The sequence below is a fragment of the Pangasianodon hypophthalmus genome, chromosome 30 (genome assembly GCF_027358585.1).
Source record: "Pangasianodon hypophthalmus isolate fPanHyp1 chromosome 30, fPanHyp1.pri, whole genome shotgun sequence".
Lineage (NCBI taxonomy): Eukaryota > Metazoa > Chordata > Actinopteri > Siluriformes > Pangasiidae > Pangasianodon > Pangasianodon hypophthalmus.
The window spans coordinates 10,753,591-10,767,035 of NC_069739.1; the positions used below are offsets into that span (position 1 = coordinate 10,753,591).

Below are 13,445 nucleotides of genomic sequence, written 5' to 3' on the forward strand. Positions count from 1 at the left end.
TGACTATTTATGCCCCTCTTTTCTCAGGTTCTCTCTCTTTCGTGCCTCTCACTCTCTTTTCCCACTAACTCTCTAGTGTACTGTCTCCCTTTATGTCATCACGTCTCTCGCTTTTGTTCTGCCTCTCTTTTCCCCAAGCTCTTTTTACTTCTGTGCCATCTCTCTCTCTCTCTCTCTCTCTCTGTCTCTCTCTCTCTCACACGCTCTCTCTCTCTCTCTCTTTCACACCGTACTCTTAATGGCCTGTTCTTCTATTAACCTGTGGCAGGGAGGACCTGTTTTAGCCTGATTGAGTTAAACACAGCTTCAACCTCTGCCTTGGCTTCACGAGATCTCCACCACTCTTTTTTCCTTCCTTGCCTTTTCTCTTCACCTTCTCTTTCCCTCCCACGCGTTCCACGGGTCATGGCCTCCTTCACTGGCTGCCAACTCAGTTTAGGAGCAACTGTAAAACACACTCTCAGCTCCGCCATAGCGCCATCGTTTCTCTGCTCCTTTTGTCTTTTGCGCTAGCTTTTAAATAGAAAGCTCCACAGCTAGTGCCCTATTACCCAGAATACCTCATCGCCCAGCCAGTGGTGCTCATACGGCAACAGGAAGATGATTAAAAGGAAATGAGAACGTGAACAAATAGGAAATAGGAGCACAGTCATGAAATAAGGCTGATGAATGATGAATAATAAACACAAACTAAACAGCCTTGTAAAATTTACAGATGATTTTATAAATGATGTGCAGAGAACCAATTTAATGCTTTTTTTTTTCCATGTGTTACTTGATTCCAGACCTCAGTGAGACTCCCGGAAGAGTTAATATAAGCTTACCATGATATAGTATACGTAATTGTGCATGAATGTTTGTAAAATGTTTGTTATAGGTGTCAGAAAACTGTTTGAAATATAAGAAGCCATTAAGCAGCGATTAAGTAAGCAGCGATTAAGGGGCCAGGCACTTTCTGGCCCCACCCCTTGGCGATGCAGGAAGACCAGAAACCTTTGGGATTGTAGGTGCTTGTTTCCAAGGAGATGTACTAAATTAGAAACGTGTATGTGAACTGGCAAAGAAAATGCAGTTTTGTTTACTATGTCCCCTGTGGATGCCCCTGACACTGATGTGGAACTCTGGGTACTGTAGAACTTTTTTTAAGCCTGGCATATCGTGGACTTGTGCAGGTGACTGGAATTTTTGGACTAATTCTGAATGAATATTTTCCGTCTATTCAAAGGAGAGGATTTTGATGATGTTGGCAGAGTCATTACTTATAGTTTGTTTCTAGAATGTTCTATTAGGTTTAAGGGTTTATGCAAGAGATGAATGTATGTCCTGCAAATTCCGCATATCCTGAAATCTTTCAGCATAGTCAGCGGCTTTCTGTTGGAAACCCGCTGCTTTTCCCCCCAATCCATTTTAGATGAAGATCCCGCTATCCCGAACATCCCATCCTTCACGTAACCTTCAGTGATGCTCTCGCAGCGTGCTCAGCCCTTTCTGTTTCACCTATCATACTTGTCTTGCATTAATCATTGCTGCAGTGACCTGAGCAGCTCTGGATGCAGGTAATAAATAGTCTTTAGACAAGGGGGTTTGTGCCTTCTCCTTTTTGAATGAGATGGCTCTGAGGAGCGTTGATCATTTTTACTAGGTCAACTGCCTCCTACAGAGAAACCTTCTGATTAGTATAGCCATCGCAGGCACGTCTCTGAAGTTTGACCCCTTTCGTTTTCACAGGAGCCGCTATCAGGAGGCTGTCACTATCGATTATTTTAATATTCCTTCGATTAATAATTTAATAGTTGATATCATATTGTGCCTTAAAACCTACTTGTACAGATCGTTGCTATCATTTGTTTTTTTTCTAGATAAATGCTACATATAAGTGCTATTATAAATATACTGTGTTTTATTCTAATTCTAGCTTTTTTTTAATGAAAAATAAATTCCCAACAGTTTCTGTATTTTTTTTTTATAACAGTAGCATTACTGTTTCTTACTGTAAGGGAGACACGGAAAAGATATTAAAAATTCCTCATCTCAGTTTAAAATAACTTTATTAAACCTTTATTACATAATTTGACTGATTTGTTTTGCGTAACGTATCCTTGTTATTGTCAGAGGTGGTTAGCGTATCAAAAATAGCGTCACATAAAACAGACTGAATGCAAATAAATGTAGATGCATCGGATTTAAACTCAAGATGCTTTTTATCAGACAGACGTGTAGCGTTATCATAGAGCAGGGTGTCATATTCATTCAAACTATAGTCACTTAAAAGTAGTTTAACGCCGGTTAACTGAACAGAATTATAAATTCACACAGCGCTTAAATGATCAATCAAAAACAAAAATGTTTCCGTTTTGTTTTATTCACCCTGCGATATCTTCCATCCTCTACACATCTGCATGCAGGAGCATTTATTAACACACCTGAACGTTAAACATGTAGTGGAGTAAACGTACATTTCTCTTTACTAATTTACTGCTCTTGTCTTGCTTGGACCGTCTTACACGTTGCTTTCTGTCATGAACCTGAACGCTTTTCCTCGTGGTTTGTTGTTTGTTTGTTTATTGATTAGATGAAATTTTCATTGATGATTTTTTTTATAATGGAGTAGTCGATTATAATTGCGTATTCATGACAGCCCTAGAGCTTACAGTACAGTACAGTAGAGTACAGTGTGCTCCAAGATCAAGTGTCTGGAGATAATAATCCAATCAGCACGGGTCTTTCTCCTGCAATGCATCTTTCTTTCTTTTTTTTTTTTTTCCTCGATATGTTCAGTGGTGCCACAGAAGGAGGTACAGCCGCTCCACCTCCTGGGGGTCATTCGACTGCTTCATTGTTCTACTTCACTTGTGTCTTGCGCGTCGTTTTATTGACTTGTTTTCTGCACAAGTCCAACATCTTGCTCTTTCCCAGTATGCTTGAGTTTTTCTTCTTTTGGATCCGAGTCAATATGATAAAGACAGGTTTTTTTTTTTTTCCTCGATACACTTTTATTTTCAGAAGGCAGAAATACCATTAGGGTATCGATGTTGTCCTCACATTGGACACTCTGGCCAAAATGAAAAATGTAACCGTCGATGCATCTGTTTACGAACATGCCTACTCACGTCTCACACGGGCTGTATAGCCCCTCCCCAGATTGCGTATCTCTGAGATAGACGTAAAACCTGAAAGACTACACCAGTTATGGTGAATATTTGACTAGGAGTGGACTGGTGATAGATATCTAGCATTAGCTAGCTAATTTCTAAGGTAGACTTCAGGCAAGCTTCTACTCAGAGGTCCGGATTGGTTGATCACAGTAGGGATTCCCAACGGTTGGTTTGCATATTTATATGTTGCATGCTGCGTATTGTAGTTTTCATCATCTACAACTACATCTCTAGGTGAAAAGAGCAACGAAGAGCATATCCAAGTTATGAATTCTGTTTAAATTGCTGACACTAAGCGAAACAATCCTGTGCAGCAGGATTGTCCCAAGATGTAGCTAGCTAACTAACTCTCGCGACTCCATTGACGTTGTTCAGGTAAGCAAAAAAGTTACTGTACGTAGTCAGGGTAAAATGGATTTCTTTCTTTCTTTCTTATTGGTTAATCACACATAAGACAACATCTTAGCTACAAATTTAAACATTCGCACAGCTGATTTTACGTTTGTGTAACTGACATAGCAGTAACATTAGGATAGTGTTAACTAGGTAGCATCTTAACCGGGCCTGAAGTAAAGGGTTCATTACGTATACAGACAGGAAGTGTCTTATTTATTATATAGACTTATAGTATAATGATGGTCTGGTTTAGCGAAATGAAGGCACCTCGTTAGCAGAGTCAGTCCGCTATTCCGTCCTCACAATGGCAGCAGTTTTACAGTGCGACGTCGTGAAACCTCAGACTGCTTCCTTTCTAATGCACTCAGCCAACATGCCTTCCTGTGGTGTTTGAGCAATCTGATATTTCTCCATTACACATCGGATGCAACATGAAACATACATTATTACACTTTCATACGTTTTTCCAGTGCCTGGTTTCATATTGCGCCATGTGACCGTGATTTATAATGAGCTTTCCTGAGTGGTGCAGGCGCCATAGAAAATCACTCACAGAGAGAAAACAACCAGCGACACAGAAAATCAGTGTGTTGGGCATTAATTTGCAACTTCAACGACAACAGACAACTGATAACTTCTAAACCTCCTAATTAGTTTTGCTCTCCGAGGTCTTGTGTAGATAATCGCTTTAAGTTCAGGCCCCAGACTCACAGCTAGCTCAGTGAAGAGAAACTCTGTATTAGGCAGGAAGAAAGTCGCAAAAATCAAGATTGATTAGGCTTTTAAAAATGTATGCTTCTCATTTGTAGTCTCTCTCGCTCTGCTTTTCTTTCTTTCCCTCCTTCTTTCCCTTCTCTCTGAAGTAGATTAATGACCAGAGTAATTGCAGCAGACTAATACAGATGTTCCTCTTTGTTGTCTCAGCCTAAGTGCTGATTGGTCACAGCAGAGAGAACTGCATATTAGATTGGCTGGGTTTTAATGGAGCTGCATCGAGTATGGTTTTGGTTTGCAAAATTCGTCTCTGAACACAAGTTCTTTTGCATTCAGCTGTCCGTTGCATAAGAGCAAGGCTTCTGGAAAGCTAGACAAAGCACCAGAGAACGCCAACATGGACAAAGTTGCTCGTTTAAGCCAGTTTGTAAAGATTTTGCATAAAATCAAGATATTGAGATCTTACACACCAGACAATGATATAAAATATAATTCCTTTATCTGAAGTCAGGGCTTGTTAGCCAATCAGGTTCCATTTCCCTTAGTGCCTTGACCTTTAGAAGAGCTGTGGTGAATTGTTAATGCTCACGTGATAATGAGGTGTAAAGTGGTAAATTAAGAGTTTATTAAGGCTTAATGTATATTTGTGTTTGTTAGTACACGTGTTTACTCCTGATGTCTCTCAAAGAGCTCATGTCTTTATGTAAAATGTTCTAGAGCAAAGAAGAGCAGAACATCAAGCTCACCAGAACGTTCTCTAGCTTGACCCTCTTGAGGAACTTAAGGAATTTCTATGTATAATCCCTACAACATTTCTCAAAACGGCTAGCACCATTAGCCATCCACAGAACCCTGAGCACTTGAGTTACAGTCAGTGTTGTACTCATGTCACTTTCCATCATATCGTAAGGTGTTAAAGGTGTCAGGGCTTATTCTTCTGACAATCAGGTGCTGAATGGGCTGCGGGATATGTACAGTGCCACTGGTTTAGAAACAATTTTGAAACAATTTTGAATTTTGCATTCATGTCAGAAAGTGCAACATTCAACAACAGATATCAGGTTAAAGTCCAGGTTGAAGATCTATAAAAGATATCATTCTGGAAAATGACAAAAATGATGTCTAACCCTAACCCTAACCCTAACCCTAGGAGTTAAAGCAACTCGTGAGAAATGTAGAATTCAATTTTATTTTATTTGTATAGAGCTTTTAACAATGGACATTGTCCCAAAGCAGCGTTACACAAATAAATAAATTCTGAATATAAATTTTAAATTTATACATTTATCTCTAATGAGCAAGCCAGAGGTGACAGTGGCAAGGAAAAACTCCCTGAGAAGACATGAGGAAGAAACCTTGAGAGGAACCAGACTCAGAAGGGAAGCCATCCTCATCTGAGTGACACCAGATAGTGCGATTATAAATAATTTATCTTCTGTAACTGTATGCTATATAGTCAAAAAGTGCTAATTGTGTGGAATAACATATGAATATGAGCATCAGAGTCATTTCTGAATTCATTATAGTTTTAACTTAAAGTCTACTGTATCGAACTGAAGTTATTAACTGTTCAGTGATGGAGACTTTGAGTGCAAACTTTTCTTAGCAATTGCAGTTCTTAGGCTATACAAGGAAGAACATCTGCAGCCATCTTTGTTTTCTAAGTGCTACCATCTACAGTAATCTCATGGTGACCTTTAGGCTGTTCCTGTGAGTCCATCCTCAGCAGCAGCGAGTGAGTTTCAGGTGAACTGAGTGTGGCAAACAGAAGTGTGGCATCAGGATGGATCAAAAATACTTTTAAATATTAAACCTGTTTAAACATAATCAAAAAAAGTAACAGAATCTTCCCAAGTTCAATAGCATATCATTAGTGCTTCATTTCTGCTATTGTAAGGAGAGTTTGAATTTCGACAATGCTCCAGCTATCCGTAGCCAGGCGTCCAAGATATCAGAACTGGCTCTCTGGAAGTAAAGCGTGGCATATTCTCTCTCTCTGCTGTCATTCAGACAGGCGCTCACTAATCATGGGAATCTGTGAGCTCATGGATGCGGGAGAGAATAGATACCACTTTCCTCGAAGTGTCTTCAGCTGCCCTGTATGAGGAGCAATTCAAAAAGGTGCTTCATGCTTCTCAGAGGAAGAACATGCTAGTCTTCATCCTCCTCAGTTAGCATCTGTCATGCGATAGGGCAGAGCTATCTAGTGGGTGGGAACTGGCCAAACAAATGAACAAATTAATAATGATAAAATAAAACAAGTCATACAGTGTATTCAGTGCTTGATTAAAACAGCTTGTGGTCTGAAGGGCTTATAGCTGTAGTTATGTTTTCGAGATGAATCCAGTGTTATTCCTAAACAGGGCAGAATGACATCACTGTAGAAGGATGGATAGAGCAGAAATATATTTAATGGTGTTAAGAGGAGAGCTGGATGGGAAGGCTGTTGATATCAGGAAGTATGAGCGGAAAAAAAACAAGACTTTTGCAGAAATCACAAACACAACCTGAGACACCTTTATCGATTGAAAATACAAAGTGATGTGTTGTGAGAATTACATCATATGAGGATTTTTTTTTTTGCAGGAGTACAAAGGCATGATTGTCTAAAGCCCAAATCCACAAGCCAGCGGTGGAGAGATGGCTGAGAGGTTGAGGGGTGTCAGAGAGCTGAATGTGAAAATCTCTGATCTGTATTATATCCCATGTGCCTGCTAGCTCAAAGGCCAAGTGAGTGAATCACATTATAACTCTGTGTGTGTGTGTGTGTGTGTGTGTGTGTGTGTGTGTGTGTGTGTGTGTGTGTAGCGGTGACGAGGCCGTCCTGAAGGATTACGCAGACCCGCCGAAAGTTCTGGAAGGCATCGTGAAGTCAGTGCAAGAGGATGTTCAAGGCGGGTAAGTGGATTTGCTGATGCTGAAGCAATTCTCTTATGCAAACCAAAGAATCTTCACAACACAGCCGACACTTACACCACAAAATATCGCTTAAACGTGCATACACGCGTATTACATAAGCATTAAAATATGGTGGGACGTGCTGTTATAGTAAAATGATCAATTTCAGGGAGGTAAAAGCATTATCACACCACTCTGTTCTTGATTATTTTACAGCACAGCACGTCATATTTTATTGCTCATGTAATATAACAGCATCTCCAGAAGTGTTTTATTCCTTTTATACCACAGCAGTTTGCCAAAGCTGATGAGTTTTAGTACTTAAAAAAACAGCTCGTCATACTTTCTATCCATTTAGAGTCACATTAATGATTTGGAAGGTCAGTGAAACAAGTTAGTTCCTGTTATTACTTCCTCTAGAACAGCTATAAAGTGTCTTTCCTTCATCAGCTTCTCTTTCTTTCTCTCTGGGAGTTATAAAAAGAATGGAGCTTCTTCACTAGAAAATGCAAAGCCTTTCATCCTGAAGACTTTCCTATGTCCTATGTTTGTTACACAGCACTGTCACTGGAGACTCCTTCCACAAATTCTAAACCAAGCACAAAAGACGTCAGCATATCAACAATTACACACGTTTCTAATCGTGGAGTGTCTGCTATACAAGTCCCTGTGAATGAGCTGTTACTAGAGAAACCATAACATTTTCTGCTGTTACAGAAAATTAATCTGATAACACCTTCTGATCAATTAGAATCGAGAAGCTAACATGGAATAAAACTCCATTAAAGAAGGTTTATTATCAGATTGAACTGCTGTAGGAGCCTCTCATGTCCCGCCCCCTTGTTTCACCTGTTTGTTTCAACAATTCATGAATTATACGTAGAATTGTAACTGGAATTCTGTTGCTAGTACGATGGGTGTTTGCGATATAGCATGAGACTCGTATAGGTAACATTCAGAGGAATAGGATTTGGTTTCAAACACTGGCGCAAACAGCCTTTTATTGGGCTGGAAACCAAAAGCTATTTTCACTTTTGCTATTTACATCAAATTCACCTGCATGACTTTTGAGTTTTTTGTTCATCTTTAATTGCCTTGAAACAGGCTTTTTATTCAGCCTTCATCAGCCTGTATGAGGCTTCAAGCTACATTTTAACCTGCTGGACAAAATGCACATAGTAATTCCTTGTAATTATCTTCAGTAATGTCTTGAAATGAAACTAGCTTAAATATTTATTTTTCCATCCGACGACGAGACAGAAACTTTTCATCTCTGTGGTTTCCCTGCATTTTTCCTTTTTTTTTGGGAGGTTTATAAAAATTTGATGTGAGCTTCATGGAAAGCGTTGTGTACAAGTGTGTCCTGTCTGTGTCCCAGGGGACATGCGGTGTCATCGGAGGACCTGTTGGCATGGTTACGGCCATTCTGTGGGGATGACTCAAAGCCCGTGCGAGTACGGATTGAGGTGCTGCAGATTCTGGAACATTCATTCAGCCTCAGTGAGCAGGACGTCCGTCTCCTGGTGCTGTTCAGGAGCCAAGCAGTGCTCAAAGCCTGCTGGCCCAGCCGTGAGGTACACACACACACACACACACACACACACACACACACACACGCACACTCTCTTCCTTGGGCTACCTTCTCTGCTAATTTCTAAGTTATGCTAATTACCAGCTATGTGTAACTGCAAGTCTTTTTTTGTAAAAAGTAAAAAAAACTAAATCAGTAGTGCCTTTCAGACTTATCTACTCATCTAGCCATAAATGCTTAGCTCTAAAAACAAAAAAATCTAGCTTAAAATTATCCTACCCACCATCACATAGAGTTAGGTCCGTGAGTATGTAGACATAAAATAAAGAATGAATCCAAGTGAAGACTTTGAGCTTGAATCCGAGGGCGAATTACAGCACTGTAGGAATTGCAGCACGGTTTCTATGCGTTCCCGCTGCGAAGTCAGGTCGTTGAGTTTCCTTCGATCTTGAGCATGTGAGTGTTGTAAGGAGAAGCAGAGTGATGATGTAATGGGTGTAACAGCGGCCAATCACAGACGGACAGTGACCCGCCGGATCGTAGCGTTAATGCCGAGACCAGCGAGACAGAAACGACTGAAACGAGCTTAATCCTGTACGTTCAGCTCCTCCTGTGTGTTTAGCCGACGTGCTCGACTCAGTAATTGTTTAATTTGCTGAATCTCGTTAATGTAAACGACCTTTTGTTTATGCCACTGCTGGAGGGTGTTTGATTGTCACTTAATTGGTTTGAGCGCTCGATTCTTAAATGGATTAATGATTTGCAGCCTTTAAAACCTACTTTAAGTCTTAAAGGGAGCGTGCACATACTGTACGAGAGCACTTCTTCTTTTTTTACCTTTATATCTTTTTAAAGAACATAAACTCTAAAACATCTCAGTAGTGTCTGTGCTGTGTGTGATTATGAGTGACTGAAGAAAGTCTTTTTTTTGTTGTTGTTTTTGTGATATTTTATATTATAAATATCAGGGTTATAGCCACTATTCAGCTTCCTGGAAAAGAATTATTTACTCTGGTTTGAAATAAAGAGACATAAATGGAAACAGAGAGAGAGAGAGAGAGAGAGAGAGAGAGAGAGAGAGAGAGAGAGAGAGGAGAACTTGTCAATTTACATTAACCTACCTGTTGTCACATAAATTGAGAGAGAAAGAAAGAAGGGAGTGCAAGGGAGAGGAAGGCACAGAGAGAGACTAAAAGAAAATGTAGGTTAATTTAGATTAAATTGCCTGTTGTTGTATGGATCTTGAGAGAGAGAGACAGAGAGAGAGACAGAGAGAGAGACAGAGAGAGAGACAGAGAGAGAGAAAGAAAGAAAGAAACTTTTAATATGTCAATTTAGATTAACCTAACTGAAAGAAAGTTGTCACATAGATCTTGAGAGAGAGAAAGAAATCAAGAAAAAAACACAGAGAGAGAAAGCAAGCAAGAAAGAAAGAACAAAAGAGATGGAGGGAGAAAGAAAGGAAGAGAGAGACAGAGAGAGAGATGCGCTCTATTCACTTTACGATGTGTTATTAGAGGACAAAATGAAAGGAAGGCAATAATGCACAGTCATGCCATGGAGGTGTGTGTGTGTGTGTGTGTGTGTGCGTGTGTGTGGAGCATGCATTCAGTTATTATGGGAGCAGGCACATTTTTAAATGGTGCTAATCCCAGCATGCACTGCACTGATTGGCAAGGTCGAGCCACAGGAAGTGTGTGTGCCATCAGCACTAGGCCACGGCGTGCTGGCACACACTTCACCTTGTGTGAGTGTTGATGCCTCCAGGTTTTTTTTATATCTTTGTGACAAACACTTCCATTTTCTGTATCTTCAAACTGATCGACAAATTCCCTGCATCCGGAACTTTCCCTCGAGCTGCAGTGTGGATTTGGCACTCATTCGTTTGCAGGAGTGTCCAACAGTCTCAATCTGCTACAGACTCACCGGTTATCAAACGCTGATGCAGTGTGGTAGATTTAAAATATAAACAGCTTTTCCTTAACATCAGTCCAAAAAAAGTTTGCACTGATGCTGCATTCGACTGAAGTTTGTCTCCTGTACTGGAACAGCAAGGCCAGTTCTTTCGTTTTTTGCTGTTCACTGAAGACATTTAGGTTCGAGATCAAAAGATGAGTATGAGATGATAGATCAGAATTTCAGCTTTCATTTCCTGAAATTTACATCTAGACGTGTTAAACAACTCAGAACATGGCACCTTTGGTGGCAGACCACCTAATGTTTTAGGTGAGGAAAAATATTGGAACAAATAAGTCTTAAAGTAAATAACAGTTAATATTTGGCTGCATATCCCTCGCTTGCAATAAATGCATGAAGCCGGCGACTCTCTGACATCACCAAACTGTTGCATTCTTCTTTTGGGATGCTTTTGTAGAGCAGCTTCTTTCAGTTGTTGTTTGTTTTGTGCGGTTTCTCCCTTCAGTCTCCTCTTCAGGAGGTGAAATGCTGCTCAGATGGGTTAAGGTCTGCTGATTGACTTGGTCAGTTTAAAACATTCCACTTTTTTCCCCTGATGAAGTCCCTTGTTGTGTTTGGAGTGTGTTTTGGGTCGTTGTCTTGCTGCATGATGAAGTTCTTCCCAATTAGATTGGATGCATTTCTCTGTAAATTGGAACAAATGTTTCTGTAGACTTCTGAAGTCATTCTCCTGCTACCATCATGAGTTCCATCATCACTAAAGATTAGTGAGCCTGTTCCAGAAGCAGCCATGCAAGCCCAAGCCATGACACTACCTCCACCATGCTTGAATGATGAGCTCATATGTTTGGGATCCTGAGCAGATCCTTTCTTTCTCCACACTTTGGTCTTTCCTTCACTTTTGTAGAGGTTAATCTTGGTTCCAGAACTTTTGTGTCTCATCTCTGTATTTCTTTGCGAATTCCAATCTGTACTTCTGATTCTTACTGCTGATGAGTGGGTTTGTATCTTGTGTTATGGCCGCTATATTTCTGCTCTCGGAGTCTTTATTGAACAGTGGATTGTGATATCTTCACTCCTGCCCTGTGGAGATTGTTGATGTCACTGACTGTTGTTTTTGGGTTTTTCTTCACAGCTCTCACAATGTTTCTGTTATAAGCTGCGGTTGTTTTCCTTGACTGACCTGGTCCATGTCTGGTTGTTAATATGCCAGTGGTTTCTTTCTTTTTCAGGACATTCCAAATTGTTGTATTGGCTATGCCCAATGCTTGTGCAATGGCTCTGAGAGATTTTTTCCCTCTTTTCCCAGCTTCAAAATGGCTTGCTTTTCTCCCATAGACAGCTCTCTGGTCTTCATGTTGGTTTATCCTTTTTAACAACAAATGCAGTTTTCACAGCTGAAACCCAGGGCTCAAACCAAGAGTAGACATTCAGAGCTATTTATTGTTTAAACAATCAGTCTAACAGGAAACACCAGGATGACAAGAAGCACACAGTCACATCTTTTAATACTTTTGATCACATGAAAAATGGGTGCTTCAAACAAAAAGTGCCATGTTCTAAGTTGTTTAACACATCTAGATGTAAAAGGTTATTGTGTTAGTGATGGAGAAACGGCTGTGAGCTAAAATATGACGTCAGGCTGAAGCCTAGTCACTGGATGATTGCCTGAATGTATGTTTAGAGAAAAGAATTTGATCAAACCGTAATGATCAAATTAACATCTTTATCCCATAACAACTGTTTATGCCTTTATAATAATGCATTATCACACATACACACGACTGTGATTCCTATGTGAGACAGGATGCTGGTAAAGGTGTAATGATATTAATTCTCACCACGGTTACTGTGAGATTTGTTTCTCCCCTACACAGATGGTGTTAATATTCAACACATTAGTCTACGCACCAATGCACCGACATAAATACTCACTATCCCAGCCACCATTAGGGCAATAAAATATCATTATTGTGATAAATTATGTTACAAAACACTTCTGAGAGTATTGTGATTATAACATTTAAAAAAAAAAAAAAAAAAAAACAGTTACAACATCTGATTGGAAGTGGCTGATTTTTTTTTTGTTGTTGTTTTCTTTTCTTTTCTTTCTTTTTTTTTTTTTTTTTAACTACATTTTGCTGGTAGTTTGGTCATAAATCTTTTACCTCATTATTATTTTTGTCATATCAGCCACACCTACAGTGGATATAAAAAGTCTACACACCCCTGTTTACATGGCAGGTTTTTGTGATGAAAAAAATGAAAGCACGATAAATCAAGTCAGAACTTTTTCCACCCTCAATGTGAAATTTCATCCTATAAAAATTAAGTGAAAAAATAATAAAGAACTTACAGTGGCTGTGTTCAGAATGAACCAAACACATTCAATCTCATGTTCAAAAGTAATTATCATACAGCTGTCATTAATGAAATTAATCTTATTAACCCCAAAAAAAGACCAGCTGTTTCTGTAGGATTTTCTTCACATCTTGTTGGCTTCATCTGACTTCTGAAGCCATGGTCTGCAAAGAGCTTAGAAAGCCTGTACAGGGTCCCACTGTCGAAAGGTATAGATCATGAGAGAGGTACAAAAAATTTCCAAAACATTAGATGTACCATGGAACACCATGAAGGCCATCATCAAGAAGTGGAGAAAATGGAGGACGTCCCTCCAAAATTTATAAAAAGACAAGACAAAAACTTACCAAGGGAGGCTGAAGAGACCAACATTAAAGGAGCTGCAGGAATATCTGACAAATACTGATTACTTTCTGTATGTGACAACAATCTCCCATATTCTTCACGTCTTGGCTATGGGGTAAGGAGGCTAG

The 13,445-nt window shown here is 39.7% G+C and overlaps 1 protein-coding gene across 2 annotated transcripts in view; it reads left to right on the forward strand.

The window, feature by feature from the left end:
- nbas (NBAS subunit of NRZ tethering complex) overlaps positions 1-13,445 on the forward strand; it is a 189,463-nt gene that overhangs the window by 131,107 nt on the left and 44,911 nt on the right. For both annotated transcript variants that reach the window (XM_026918524.3, XM_026918525.3), the window contains exons 47-48: positions 7,074-7,163; positions 8,542-8,737. In XM_026918524.3, coding sequence (XP_026774325.3) covers positions 7,074-7,163; positions 8,542-8,737 — 286 coding nt within the window. The remainder of the gene's footprint in view (positions 1-7,073; positions 7,164-8,541; positions 8,738-13,445) is intronic.